This window comes from Asterias amurensis, chromosome 4, assembly GCF_032118995.1.
Source record: "Asterias amurensis chromosome 4, ASM3211899v1".
Classification (NCBI taxonomy): Eukaryota; Metazoa; Echinodermata; class Asteroidea; order Forcipulatida; family Asteriidae; genus Asterias; species Asterias amurensis.
The window spans coordinates 10009173-10024768 of record NC_092651.1 but is presented as its reverse complement, the minus strand read 5'-3'; the positions used below and the strand labels follow the sequence as shown (position 1 = coordinate 10024768).

Sequence of the window (15596 nt, the reverse complement as noted above, 5' to 3'; positions counted from 1 at the left end):
GCTTGCCGAGTGAGTGTCCAAGTGAGACTAAGCGTTATACCCGCTTGCAGTGTAGTACCCATCTGCCGTCATCTGATGATGTCTATTATTAGCGTCTTTTTAGATGTGGTCGTTGCCCATGGTATTAAGCATGCACGCGATGGGATTCTTCCTGATGCCTCATACATAATCCAACTCCTTAGGTATTTCTTCACATAGATCAGCAAATCTATCCATAGTTACTGGCTTGCGTGTGTTATTCTCTTCATTAGACATCTACTTTGCGTTGGGAAAAACACAACCGCTAGGAGGAACGACTAGTAAAAATATGAAAATCAATCCGCTGGCTGTATAGTCTGCGATGCTAGCATCGTTGGTGAATAAGGTCGACGCACTGCGTACGGACGGCACGGCTGTGCATATCAAGCTTCCCTACAGCCCCGAGGCTATCATTGATCACCCCCCCCCCCCCCTGAATCGAATAATAAGCTACGGTCAACACGCGCAGGCTAACAAAATTTCATCGTCGTATCTCAGGCGAACAAAAGGTATGTTTGCATTTGTACAACAAATTAATACAATTGAAATCAACCTGATGTGTTTGCATTTGGACAACAAAATAAAAAATGAATACACTTCAAGTCAACCTATAAAATGTATATCTCATCAAGATTTGATTATTTTTTTCTCTATTTAATATGAATTATGGAAGGGGTTGGCATGGGTTACTTTACAAAAGGAGGGTTTGATAATATGGTTTACGGCGAGGCAAATATTTGCCAGTCTCTCGCCTACAGATGACCCTATTCGTCACAATCGTGTGTGTTACAAAAAGAACAAACAAGACAATAGTGATCTCTTTGAAAATTCATTTTAAGGCACGACCTAGATTAATACTGTGTTTATTTTGTTGATCAAGTCACTAAAGATCCGTCTATTTCAGGTTGTTTCTATCTTGTAAAGATCCCCCAAAAATATAAATAACATAAATTTAATTAATTAAAAAACGACCCCAAACAAAAAGTTTAACTAAGTTAGTAAGTTATACAAATTAAATAATAAAACATGCCTGTGATATTTTTTCACAGGACTCGGGAAAGTACTGAGTATACAGCGCTTACAAACATCGATGTATGGGTAAAACCAAAATTAATAAATTAAATAATTGTAAACATATATAAAAACGCAGATATATTAAAGTGTATTTTTTGTATGTTTTTAGAGGAAAAACACTCCTAGCGTTGCTTTTCATTTCGAGGTGCATAGGTTGATTTCGTTTCCACACTATCAAAGTCAATAAATCTACGACAACAGTCTTTGCAAATAAAAACTACAAACTATATTCTTAATCTTATATCAAACTTTTGAAATGTAAATATTACTGCGAACGAGTCCAAGGGTGAAAACAAAGGCTTGCAAAACACGGATTCAAGAAAGCCCACACTCCTTGAGCCTGAGCCAAGACAAAGAATTGCATTTGTGAAATCCTTGGTCGTATTGAATGTAAGTGGTCTAACTCGACCTAAATATTGTTTTCCGCATGTGATTTTAAATACAATGAGGAACTGATTTTGTGTATGATGAAATAACCCACTTTGCAAAATGTGTAACTCTATTATTCGAGAGGCGAGTAAAATCGAGATAGAATCACAGCAGTTGTTATTAAATTACATGTATAGAAAGCTTTGTAACAGCAACAAAAGCCCCTTTTTTATTTTCTATCCTCTCGGCATTAAGCTGCAATAATACTTGACTACTTCTTTATTGATCTAGATTGTGCCGCCTTGTTTACGTAATGTGACAAAAATCGCACCATACGAAAACAATAATGACGCACGCGGATCGCTTTAGGGAGCTGTGTTTCTATCCGTGAAATGCGCAGTTGTTGTTCTTGAGCGTACAGACCGCAGGAAGCCAGGTACACCTGACTTAAAGGCAGTGGACACTATTGGTAATTACTCAAAATATTTATTAGCATAAAACCTTACTTGGTAACGAGTAATGGGGGGAGGTTGATAGTATAAAACATCGTGAGAAACGGCTCCCTCTGAAGTGCCATAGTTTTTGAGAAAGAAGTAATTTTCCCAGAATTTGATTTCGAGACCTCAGATTTAGAATTTGAGGTCTCAAAATCAAGCATCTGAAAGCACACAACTACGTGTGACGAGGTGTTTTTTCTTCCATTAAATATCTCGCAGACGAGATATACTTCGACGACCGATTGAGCTCAAATTTTCACAGGTTTGTTATTTTATGCATATTATGTTGAGATACACCAACTGAGAAGACTAGTCTTTGACAATTGCCAATAGTGTCCAGTGTCTTTAGAGGGACTCGGGTGTAGCATTCTTTGTTGAAGGGTTTGTTGGAAACAATAGCATCGTCAAACATCTGCATACAAAAAGTCAATGACGTGTACTCTCAAATCAGCCAGCAAAATGTCCCCAACATCCTTATACCTTATCTTGATTCAAAGACAGCAAACATACGCCACTAAGAATAGTTTTATAACAACCATCGTTGTTATACCACATCCCGACTCAAAGAAAGAAGCGATACTTAGTGTTATATCTTATTTAGCACTAAGGATAGTTTTGATAACGGCCATAATTGTTATACAACATCTGGATTTAAACACCAGCCATCTTAAACATATTATACCTTATATTGATTCAAAGACAGTGAACATTCCACACAGAGAATAGTTTATATAACAACCATCATTGTTATGTCACATCTAGACTCAAAGACAGAAATCATACTCAACATAATTTTTCCCAATATCATTAAATGTTATACATTATCTTGATTCAAAGACAGTAAACTATTCATACTAAGAATAGTTTTGATAACAACCATAATTGTCATACCTCATCTAGATAGACAAAAATCAAACTCAAACTAAAGTTCCCCAATATCCTTAAATGTTATACCTTATCTTGATTCAAAGACCGCACTAAAAATAGTTTTTAAAACAACCATAATTGTTATATTTCGTCTTTGTTCAAAGACAGAAGCCATCCTCAAACAGAAGTTTTCCCAACATCCTTTAAATTATAATACCTTATTATCTTTATTCAAATACAGTTAAAAAGACATGGTTTGCAGTTTTGCCATACTACAAACACGGTGCTTATCTTGATTCAAAGACCGCACTAAAAATAGTTTTTAAAACAACCATAATTGCTATATTTCGTATTGGTACTCAAACAGAAGTTTCCCAACATCCTTAAAATTATAATACCTCATCTTGATGCACTTACAGTAAAAAGAAACACCATGGTTTGCAGTTTTGCCGTAATATTACAAACACGGTGTCTTTAAAACATACATCCCTCAACTAATTCTTAAAAGGCAAGGCTGTACGTTCCATTTAAAACTCAAACCAAACACTAGATGCATTGATTGAGCGGCGACCACATCGCCATAGTTCCGTACTCTATTAGGAGAACAATTCATCACCATCTCATTGCAGCGCTCTTTATTGTCTTTGAGGGGCAAATAATGAGCTTTTCTAGACGTGCTTTCGGTCTGAAATGAAGGATTTGTCGGGTTTCTGACTTGCAAACACGGAACTGCGGCTTGAGACGGGGCACGAGCTCGGAAGAATGAAACGTGACCAGGAATACACGCCCGAGGGAAGAGCATTGGGTTGGGACGTGGAGCCAGGAATATCACGTGAAATTTACTGGACAGACAGTCTCAATTAATGGATTCTTAAATATTCCAACTTAAATAGTCAATCCACTGTACAAACCTATGGGAATATCCAATATACAATAACTAAAATGCAACATCGATATTTGCTGTACACGCCCGAGGGGTTGAGCAATGGGTTTGAGAACGTGAAGCCAAGAACATCACGCAGTTATAATACGACAGACGGTCTCAATTATTGGATTCTTTAACATTGCAACTTGAATTGTACGATTCACTGTCCAGCGCATTGAATTTTGTAAAATGCGCTTTATAAGTCTCATTTATTATTATTATTATTATTATTAATGTCCAATATCCAGTATTTAAAAAGCAGCATCGATATTCGCTGTACAAACTATGGAAAAGTCCAATATCCAATAATATGCAACATCGATATTAGCAGATACATGTACATGTACATGCCCAAGGGTCGAACAGTGGGTTCGAGAACGTGAAGCCAAGAATATCACGCGGTTACTGGACAGACGGTCTCAATTATTTGAGTCTTTAATACTAAAAATTCTCAATTCTTATTCATCAAATAACAAGAATAAACGAAATGACAGTAAAATATTGTGTTATTTTAGCACCCTTTAATATTATTGTGTCAATTTAATTGGTCTTTATAGTATGTGTCAAACACCCATAATGTCAATTTGAACAGCCCAGATTTTGCAATGATAGGCTGGTGCCTAATTCAATCCTGTATGTACAACGGTGGAATGTCCCTTTAAATCCACGCGCGTCAACAAATCCAGGATAGGCCTACATCGGAAACCCTTCCTTCTCTTCTCCAAAGGCAAACCACTCACAATACAAAACCTACGATGAATGACAAGATATAAAAAGGCTTTCAGAAATGCGCTGTTTTTTGTGCAAATGCAAGGATAAGGTTGAGGCTAAAATGCTGATGCAATCTTGACGGAGTGGCTTGCCAGTGTGCCGTGGTAATACTTCTGGCTTTGAGATTGTGGATTTAGGGTCTAAAAATACATGTGTCTTCTTTCTATGCGGAAGGGTCTACTACTTTTCATATCCGTTGCAGACGCCCTTGATATAATCTTACAATCGAATAAAAAAAAAAAAAAAAATCCATGTCAACAAAACAACAATTTAGAAACTGATGTTGGCTTAAAAATGTATTGACTGTATAAAACCAAAAGTTACTCTAATTAATTGTAAAAAGAATCAATAGTAATAAAATAAACAAACATCAAAAACACCAACCAAAAAAGTACAAGTGTCTTTCTACACGGACGGGTCTTTTCACATTCGTTGCAGACGCCTTTGGTACAATTTTACAATCGGATAAAACAAAATTCACTAAAAAAACAAATCAATGTCAACAAAACCAAATTTAAGAAAATGTTTGTTACAAAATTTACTGATTGTACAACACCCAAAGTAAACCTATTTGATTTATTTAAAAAAACAAAAAACCCCACATTAAAACCACTTAAATAATTGGTGCGTTCGCTCAATAGCTTCCCTGGGTCATCCCCGGTGCGTTCGAATAGCCTTTGACGTCATTCCAGGGGCTCACCCAGGTCAGCCCCCAGTGTGCCCCAGGTAAACGAATTCATTACGAGAGCGGTGACGTGAGTGGTCGTTCGTTTAGCTCTTGTCAGGGGCTCACACATGTCAACAGAACACAAGTTTAGAAACTAATATTGGTTTAAACAAATATTTATTGTATCAAACTTGATCATCGATATAGCCAGTCATATTTGATAGATGAAAAAACCCTCCATGTATCATATAGAGAATCGTGCAAATAATACAAGTATAACGACAAGAATCAACAGTAAACGCGATAGACAGCTCAGGACAACCCAAAAAGAAAATTGAGTGTTTCAGTTACTACATACAGACGAGTCCGAATCCAATTATGCTAGAGAGTGAACAGTCCAACACGACCTTTTAAGCTATTGAAAAGCTTGCTTCATTGTTGGTCCAAACATCAGGCTTAACCTGATGGACAGACAGCCCAGGAAAAACAAAACAAAATTAGTGTTCAAGTTATTACACATACAAAATATTTGTCCGAGTTTATATTCACGTTGGATAGTGTACAATACAACACGAGGTTTGAAGCTAATCAATAGCTTCCAGACAACACGACTTCTTAAAGCCTCTTTTTGTCTCCTCAGGTGTTATCTAAGAAGCCGGAACCTCGTCCTCCTGTGGTACCGGTACATCATCCTCAACAGTTGGCTCTTTGTTCTTTGGTGCCTTATCCTCCACGGTGCCTGCCTCTTCGTTCTTTGGAACCTCATCCTCAAGGGCCGGTTCTTTATTTTCTGGCTCTCTTTCCTTCTCTTCATCTATCTTTGGTTTCTGGTCATCGCTGGGCTGTCCACCATCTCCAAGGTCGACCGAAGCCGTTTCTGCATTGTCTACGACGGCATCAATATGATCAAGTGCCTGCCTGACTTCCTCGTCGTCGTTGATGTTTTCGTAGTCCGCCTCTTCTTCCTGACTCTCTGAAGGTGTTTGACTCTCTGGGATGAGAGGCTTAGTGTCGTCAGTGTCTATGAGAGCTGGTGGTGGTGGTGGTAGGGGTAGATCGTCCATAGGGAAAGGCACGGATACAGCGATGGTAGACGGTAGACTCGAGGAAGCGTTCCCCCACGACTTAAGCGCCATCTCGGTGTCCCCCGTCAGGGTATGCGAGAGTGACTTCGACCTCTCTCTGTACCCACAGGTGGTAGTCAGCAACACAATGCACAGAAGACCAAGAACAGCAAGTACAATCAGTAAGACAAGTATCACATCTCCAGCCTCCGAAGCAGTGATACCAACGGTTCCTCCCACGACTACACCTTCACATTCATCTGTCTCTTCCGCATCACATTGGCTGATGAACTCGGTGAGTTCTGGTAGCCAGTTGAGCCAGAAGTCCACCTTTGGGGTGCGGTAGGCTTGACGAGCGACGATGTCTGGAACCTGAAGGTGGAGATACTTCTGACTCGCTTCTTCATATTCAGGCCATGCGACTGCAGAGTTCTGATTCGGCGATCTACAAATAATGCGGATGAAAAAAATGTCATAAAGAATTGATTAATAAGGCACTAATATAATTTCGTCGATACTTTCAGAAACAGCATCATTAAGAATGTTAAGATGTGGTACTCTTTAATTAAGCAAACAATCTGAAAATTGTATATAAGACAATTGCTTTGATGAAATTGGCAGTAAAATGACTGCAGTCGAGTTATTACACATTCTTGTCGCCTAACGTCACTTAGAACTCACCCGTATTTGGCAAAGTTGGTCCAATACGTCATTATGACGTCACTAAGGGCGCCCTCATCCGTCGACCAAGAGGAATCATTACCGGTTTTCCCCCAGACGTAGGGCAATATAGAACCATGTGGAGCACCTGTAAGCCAAGACGGATATCTGAAATAGATGTAGGTGAAAATGGGTGTAAGAGGTGGAAAATGAAATCACTTGAATCTATACATAGGCTTAAGCTAGACAGGAATATTAAACATCAAACTCATTTTAATAGCAATGAGAATGGTTCTCTATGGTATTTTATGAGGAAAATATTAAACCTAATGTCACTAGGCCTACTATGATATCACAGGCTACTTTTTATGTAACAATTCAATATTTTATTATTTATCAGTTTATTGTGTTGCTTTAAAAAAAAATCATGAGCTAAATGCATGAGAGCAACATTTTTGTAATTTTTTTGTTTTCAGTTCATTTATATGTTAGTGTTTATTGTATTGTGTGTTTTGTATTTTGTATTGTGTTTAACGACGAATAAATAATTATAAAAAAAACAAAATATTTGGAATGTCACAAGTGTCTTTTTGCGGTTGATTTATGTTTTTTTAAATTTGTTTGTCTAGTAAGTCAGCGGGTAGTCTAAGTGGTAATGAGCCAGCTCAACGGTATTTGTTGTCACCCAAATTTGTTCTTGCAGTAATGGAAAAGAAAATTGCGAGTAGAAAAACCAACGTCATTTTGTATACTGATTGCACCAACCGAATTGCGTTCCATCGCGTCCCCTTCTTTGATTTCCGAACCCCACACACGTCTGCATTTTGGAAACCCTGTTAATTTCATCAGCTATTAATATAATTAATTAGAGCTCTCTAATGGTTTCGTGATATCATTATCGGTTTATTTCTTGTTAAGTTTGAGGCTTTCTGAAGCGATATCCAAGGGAGGCTTCTTGTGTAGCTCCACATAGTGATGAGTCCCTCAATAGTTAACCAGTAAGGAGAAATTATGCGTTGATTTAAAGGCACTGGACATCTTTGGTTATTGTCAAAGACGAGGGCCCAATTTCTTAGAGCACAAAAATAGCTTGCTTATTTTTCACTTGTTACTGGCAAAAATTTCATGCCATTTACATTGCTTGTGACTGGTATTTAGCTGTTGTTTACTTAGCAGAACAATAAGTGGAGTCTTGGCCGGTAATCTGATTTTACTAAGCAAGGATTTTGTTGCTTAAGCAAAATTTTGTGCTTAAGCGGCTCTATGAAATTGGGCCCTGCATTCTAACTTGGTGTACCCCAACGATTGCATTAATTAAACAAATCTGTAAAAATTTGGAATTAATTAGTCATCGAAGTTGCAAGAGAATAAACATGAAACAAAAAATAAATGTGTCTGCTTGCAGATGCCTATAAAAATGCTTCAGATTGAAGTAATACATTGAGTAGTGACAAACGAACTCTTTCTCAAAAAACTACGTTACTTTACAGGGAGCCGTTTCGCACAGTGTTGCTTATATCAGCAGCTCTCCATTGCTCGACCAAGTAAGTTTTTATCCTAACAACTATTTTGACTAATTACCAATAGTGCCCAGTGCCTTTAATGTCATAACTTGCAATCGCATCTGTATTGGTTCGTGTCTTTATCCACATTGCTGGCTTCCCCCTTCCCAGCAGTGTGTTTTTCTTCGTGTACTTCATCTGTGATATCCATCACACTTGCGCATCCCAACCAGCTGACATCAGGTAATGGTGAATGGCAGCTACGCCAAGAGTCTTCAGTTTTTGTTAAAGGGCAGCGTTTTAAGTTTCATTAAATGCTCGTTGAAACTTAAAGGGGGGCGAATATCATTGCTCTTTAAGTACTTATATCCTTAGTTGGTGACCTAAATAGGTTGACCCTTAGTTGGTTAGTACATATAGCCCGAGTTGGTACCCTAAGTACTTACATACCATTAGTTGGTTCCCTAAGTACTTATGTACCGCAAATTGGTTCCAGTACTAAAATACACTTAGTTGGTTCCCTAAAAGTACTTATGTACCAAAAGTTGGTTCCCCAAGAACTTATACCCTTAAGTTCCCCAGTACATGTACTTAAGTACCACAAGTAAGTTCCCAAAGTACTCATACCCTTAGTTGGTCCACTAAGTACTTAGGTACCATAATTTGGTTCTAAGTACTTATACCCTTAGTTGGTTCCCTAAGTACTTAAATACCATAAGTTGGTTCCCTAAGTACCTTTATATGGTTCCCTAAGTACTAAGGTACTATAAGTTGGTTCCAGGAATCACACGTTCATTGACATTTCGTTATATTTTTATAAGAATACTGGCTTCTTATCAGTACGAATATCCGTCACTCAGTGACGCCAAGGCGATTTAGAACCTGCAAGGTATATGGGACTACGTTTGGGGAAACTTTAATCTTCAATTTAAAAATGACGTACGTTTACAAAAAGGATCTAACCCTTTCGAGAAAATAGATAGCAGTCTGCAGCCGTGACTAAAGGTCGAGTTTGTTTGTCACGGAGGACTATCTAAATTGACAAGCCTGTTGTTGAGGTGAATGTAGGCGATAATTGTCAAATTTATTTTCAGTAACTTATTTATGCACTGGAATTGAATCACTTTGGATTGATGCTGGCCTTCATTGGGGTCCCACAATATCTTTCAAAGTAGTCCTTCCCATAGGAGCACCACGATCGATGTTAAAATAACACATTGGCAGGTACAAGTTTGAGCCAAATAAAAATAAAAAGCTGTTTAGCGTCCCCGCCCGCTTCCTTTTAAGAGGCCACCTGCCCTCCTTAAAAGGATTATTATTAATTATTTGTAACAAAATAAAGTGTGTTTTTTTTCTACAAAAGAATGCTTTTTAGCGATCTCAGCAACAACAATGTTTTTGAAAAAGCCGAGGGGTTTGTATTTAGGCTAAAAAATGTGTCGGGCGGCCTTATTGAAATAAAAAGGACACTGCTCCTTCTATTTTTAAAGGGAGAACGCTAAACACGTTTTTGTTTTGCCCTAAACTCTCATCACCATCCTTTCGATTTATTTGCCTAAAAGGCTTCGTCCAAATCGGCCCTTCAATTTGGTTCTCTGCTAACCCCTGCAATAGCATTCCGTGCACATTTGTGTGAGTTAACTTAATCAAGAGCAACCATCCCCTCGCCCACCCACTGATGTCTTATCGACTTGCACAAACTACACACCAGGGATGCAAGCGGGAGATAGTAATTGAATTTACCGGTATGGATGGGCTACGTAGTGCCTTGACATGTGGGTAATTTGGTACCAGAGGATCAGACGTTCTGTTAAAGGTATGGAACGTCGTCAAGGGTTTTCTTTTTAATGGGAACTTCATTTTATTGCTTACTCTCTGGTTCTACAAGAACATGTGAAATTTATAGCAAAAGAAATGTGGTTCATGCTCATATAAAAATATTGTCTTGGTATAGTTGAGATTTTATAGTATTTTATAGTGCCACATGTGGGTTATTTGGTACCAGAGGATCAGACGTTCTGTTAACAATATGGAACGTCGTCATTGTTTTTTACGGGAACTTCATTTCATTGCTGCTATCTGGTTCTATACAAACATTTTGACTGATCTGTGAAACTTATACCAAAATATTGTGGTTCATGCTCACATGTAAACATTGTCTTGGTAGAGTAGAGATTTTAAAGTATCTTGGTATAGTTGGGATGTGTTGTGTAGTGCCCATACATGTGGGCAATTTGGTACCAACGGATCAGACGTTCTGTTAAAATATATGGAACTTCAGTCCTGATACTTCACGGAGGCAACGAAGTCGAATGCCTCCATGCCCGTTGGTCATCGCTTTGGTGCCCTTGAAATGCCCCAGTTGAAATTTACAATTTCCTCAAAGGAGAAAATGCCTTGGTGCCCTTGCCCTTTCAGCGTACATGCCTAAATGTCGTTGTTGATTTTTACGGGAACTTCATTCCATTGCTATATACTCTCTGGTTCTACACGTAAAAAAATAGTATGGTTCACGCTCACCTTAAAACATTGTCTTGGTAAAGGGGGGGGGGGGGGGGGTTATTGGGTCTGATCCACTCATGATGACAGATTCATTTTACAATGTTGTCAAGACCAGGACAATTTTAAATCAATACATTATGTACTTATGTCCGAAGATTTATAACAACAATAAATGATAAAAAGTTGCTCAATGGTGGCTGCAGCACTTTCGAACAAAATTTCAGGTTGAAAATCACGGGTATGTTTATTCCAATCATTGCCACCTTTACCAAATTATGAATTCGTCCAACGCAATCATTTAAAAAGGGTGTCAAATAACTCTATAGGCCCCACACTAAAGAGAATTAGCGTTAACCTGGAAAGCTCACAAGAAGCCGTTTGTTTCAGGAAAGGTCTAATAATGTGCCTAGAAATAGATACTAAAAGTCCCCGTAAATCCATCTGAAGCTATTTCCGACATTTAAGATGATTAAAAAAGTGCACGTAGATTATAAATAGCATGTACTGTCCAATATTTTGTATCAAAAAAATGCGAATTGAGCAATTTGAAGTGTGTCATATTAAAGGCAGTGGACACTATTGGTAATTACTCAAAATAATTTATTGTGAGAAACGGCTCCCTCTGAAGTGGAGTAGTTTCGAGAAAGAAGCATTTGCCACGAATTTGATTTCGAGACCTCAGATTTAGAATAAGTTGAGGTCTCGAAATCAAGCATCTGAAAGCACACAACTTCGTGTGACAAGGGTGTTTTTTCTTTCAATATTTCGCAACTTTGATGACCGTTTAAGCTCAAATTTTCACAGGTTCATTATTTTATGCATATGTTGAGATACACCAAGTGCAAATATTGGTCTTTAACAATAACCAATAGTGTCCACTGTCTTTAAGGTGTGAAGTGCGTGGGGGAAATCTCTAATATTCGACGGCTTTGGAAAATGACGGTGTGATATGAAGGAGCGTCAGACAGTAAACATGATATTGCGTTCAACACTGAGGGACAGTCTGACTCTGAGCACTTGGTAGTGCAAAAGGAAATCATTGGGGTGACAAGGTTCTGTAGAGCGATAACTACCAAAAGTAATGCGGCAGGCCTGTATGCTTTCGTTTTTGAAAGGGCAAGGGCACCAAGGCATTTTCATCTTAGTAAAAAGGGCACCCTACATGTATGAGGAACTGGAGCATTTCATGGGCACCTAGGCAATGGCCAGAGGGCATGGAGGCAATCGCATTCGATGCCTCCGTAGGATATCAGGCCTGTAAGAAGTTAATTTCATGCAATATATTTGCGTTTACAAGATGCAAGAAATATTGTTGTCATCCCTGTACAAACACATCATATTGACAGATAACACCATCAGGTATAACCGCTGTTGGCGCGAAGTTAACTGCCACTTCAGCAGTGCATGTATCCGAGCGTAAAACGTCTAGACTGTCTCTATTAATTATGGAATTAATCTTACAGAGAAGACTGGCGGCGGAGCCCCCCTAATTATGGAATTAATCTTACAGAGAAGACTGGCGGCGGAGCGTCTCGAATTATTCGGTAGATTTGTTTAATAACTGCTGGGAATTGGTAATTTCCCTAAAAAAGACGACATTTGACAATTTAATTGACATTATTTACAGTTTATAGTCTCCGCGAAACGTTTCACTGATGGAATTGTTGCATAGTTGGACTTTAAACGGGTGATATAGTGAACTTTGAGTCTAAATTGTATAGCAATACTGAAATGATTTTCGGCGTAATTAATTTGTTTTTAATTTGACCAAAAGATTTTCGGCGTAATTAATTTGGTTTTAATTTGACAAAAATACGTTTGTTTCTCATGAAAACATTTAGAGCAAACTGATCGAAACGTCGAGTTGTTTACCACGGGAGTTTTAAACCGTCTATTCTTACGTACCCGGTAGTTCGACATCATCGTAACTTTTTAAACCATTATTATTTTACTATAGTGAATGTTCAACAGAATCAACCAAACTGTATGCAGTGATCTTTTGATGGGCTCGGTAGGGGATATACTTCAGGTTATATTCAGTTAAAGAGATCACTAATAAGTGATAGTACTATTGCATTTATAGCATAATGTAAATATAAATGAGATGAATTGAAAACGATTTAATTAACCAAATTTATTATGCAAAGTTTCAAACCAAGCATAATGTGCTAAAGAAATATACGTGCATATCTACCTTACATTAAACGCACTGGATATCTGTAATTGTCAAAGATAATTATTCTCAATTGGTGTATAGCAAATCTCTGAAAATTTGGACTAAATTCGAAGTTGCAAGAGAATAACGACAGAAAAACACCATTGTTACGCAAATTTGTGTGCTTTCAGATGCCTACAAATTAATAAAAGACTTCAGGCATGAAAACTTTTAATATTCGAGTAAGAATTTACCTCTTTCTCAAAAACTAAGCTACTTCAGAGGGGGCAGTTTCTCGAAATGTTTTATACTATCATTAGCTAGTTACCAAGTAAGTTTTTAGGCTAGCAATTACTTTGAATAGTTACCAATAGTGTCCAGTGCCTTTAAAAAAAATTTTTCATCAAAAAGGTTGCTTACCCATTAACAGAACTGGTATGATGGTCGAACACGTAGAGGCGAACACTCTGGGCAAGACTAGCCACCTGTCGAAGTAACAACACAGTCGGTAACACATAGCGGGAGTCAGTGTTTAAATCAACAGCTTGCTGGAGACGCAGCATTCCGTCGGTCGAGTTGCCATCGATGGGGACGAGATACTCGTGGTCTAATGCAGCCTGGAGAAGAATACCCTGCTCATCACTGCCTCCATGGGTGCTGCGATGTCCCTTACCACCTGCGACGAAGGGTCCTGAATATGCTTCCCATGCCTCGCGTGAGAGAGGCCCCTGTCCAAGTCTGTCCACGACCCCAGAGCCGTCACTCGAAGAGAAGCCGACGACCAAATCATGTTCGTCTCCCTGCACCTCTTGCAAGGTTTGGGTACCGAAGGTGGTCACGGGACCCCAGACCAGAGTCTCGTGGTGTCCGGACTTCACTTGTACCTGACCGTTCATCAAATCGTAGAGAGGAAGCGCTCTCAGGCAGTCCACGTACTCGGATTCCACGCATCCCACCGCTGCAGCTAAAGCGTCGGCGTGCACAACATTATTAACAGACTTCATGGGATACGAGGAGGAGATGCTTTGAAGGATAGCTCTGGAGAACAGGTCGCTACTCTCTGACATTACAAGATGCTGAAGGATGCTATTACCACCGACATCATGGCCGAATAATGTTACTTTAGTTGGATCCCCACCAACCTCGGCGATGTTGTCTTTCACCCACTGCAAAGCGAGACGTTGGTCCATTAGTCCGTAATTACCCGTGGAAGAACCATCTCCTGTACTGAGGAACCCCAGCGGGCCAAGACGATAATTTAGGGTGACTACAACGACTCCTCTGGACGCTAGATCAGTACCGTCATAAGCAGCTCCTTGTCCGGTCTCAAATGATCCACCATGAAGCCACACCATGACAGCTTCGCTAACAGCTCCAGCTGGAGAGTAGACATTCAGAGTAAGGCAGTCTTCATTGACCACCCTTGCTTCTTCGGGAAGGGCCTGCAAGTCCGGGTTACTCTGCATGTCCTGTGGGCAGGACGCCCCGTGTTTGTCGGCAGCCCGGGCTCCTTCCCACGGTATCTTCGGTACGGGAGCCCTAAATCGGAGACTTCCGATCGGTGGCTCGGCGTAGGGGATACCCAGAAACAGACTGCCACTTGTGTCGTCAGAGACACCGCTAAGCATCCCCGTAGTTGTGTTAATCATGACTACATCAGATTGAACTTTCTCCAAGGAAAACGATAACATCAAACACGATACAACAAATAAGACAGCCGAAGAAGGAAGATTTGTAACGTAGCCAGCCATTACGAACGTCGAGGAGCAAAATGATGTATCTCTCGCCGGGTAACTGCGCAATATGTTGACATGGGTGGAAAAATAAACACTCAATTCAAAGCTTTCCAGTCTACTTAGAAAAGGATCTCATGTGTAGGAGGGATTTGACTAACAATGAGCACTAAGCACTATTGGTACATTTTGTAAACCTTGTGGGGACAGTCATAACAGGTGCAGCCATGCGAGTGAAGGTATGGAGAAAGGTACTGGTATAATTCTTAAGCAGAACAGCTTTTAGCACCTTGGCAAGGTTGACCAAGCCGTCCATCTCACCACGGAGGAAGGAATTTCCATGGTTTGCGTAACAAGAAAACACAGGGCGTACCCTACACCATTAGTCGCATAATAGGTGTTCAAGTATCACATAACACAACGTTTCATGGAAGTTATTATAACTTAATAACTTGAGTTATAACATAAGATAATGTGGATTACATAATAGGTACTCAGAAAAAAAAAATATATATATTAAAAATTAAAATGACAATGATAATATCTGCACAAAATCCCCGCCAAAACATGAACTGTCAACCTTGATGTTTTAATTAAAACGCGATTACATAGTTTGACATTCAGGCTCTGGTTTTCATATTATATTCCAAAGAAAGTAAACCACAACAAGTTATGGATGTAAATGATGCAACAAATAGTTAATGGCCTGACGTTTCGACCTTGTTACATAGTCTTTCTCGAAGGCAAAATGACAACACAACAAAACAAATGATATTACAGAGATAGGTATAA

The 15596-nt window shown here is 39.2% G+C and overlaps 1 protein-coding gene across 2 annotated transcripts; it reads right to left on the bottom strand.

The window, feature by feature from the left end:
- Window positions 1–4804: 4804 nt before the first annotated feature.
- On the bottom strand, window positions 4805–14978 carry LOC139936616 (carboxylesterase 3-like). 2 transcript variants are annotated; one of them, XM_071931464.1, is made up of 4 exons: window positions 13492–14978; window positions 6934–7080; window positions 5932–6697; window positions 4805–5892 (listed from the first exon to the last, which is right to left on the bottom strand). In XM_071931464.1, exons 1-4 carry the CDS (start codon window positions 14820–14822, stop codon window positions 5836–5838), a joined length of 2301 nt encoding a protein of 766 aa, XP_071787565.1. In that variant the 5' UTR covers window positions 14823–14978; the 3' UTR covers window positions 4805–5835. The 2 variants fall into 2 exon arrangements, with proteins under 2 accessions (XP_071787565.1, XP_071787564.1); XM_071931463.1 differs by having other exon boundaries at window positions 4805–6697.
- Between the last annotated feature and the right edge of the window lie 618 nt (window positions 14979–15596).

Bases quoted from the DNA above. Each gene is read 5' to 3' on its own strand.
- LOC139936616 (XM_071931463.1), bottom strand. From the start codon at position 14,822: ATGGCTGGCTACGTTACAAATCTTCCTTCTTCGGCTGTCTTATTTGTT. The intron at 7,081-13,491 runs GTAAGCAACCTT...CATCTATTTCAG, and splicing joins CATACCAGTTCTGTTAATGG to ATATCCGTCTTGGCTTACAG. The intron at 6,698-6,933 runs GTGAGTTCTAAG...CATTATTTGTAG, and splicing joins ACCAACTTTGCCAAATACGG to ATCGCCGAATCAGAACTCTG.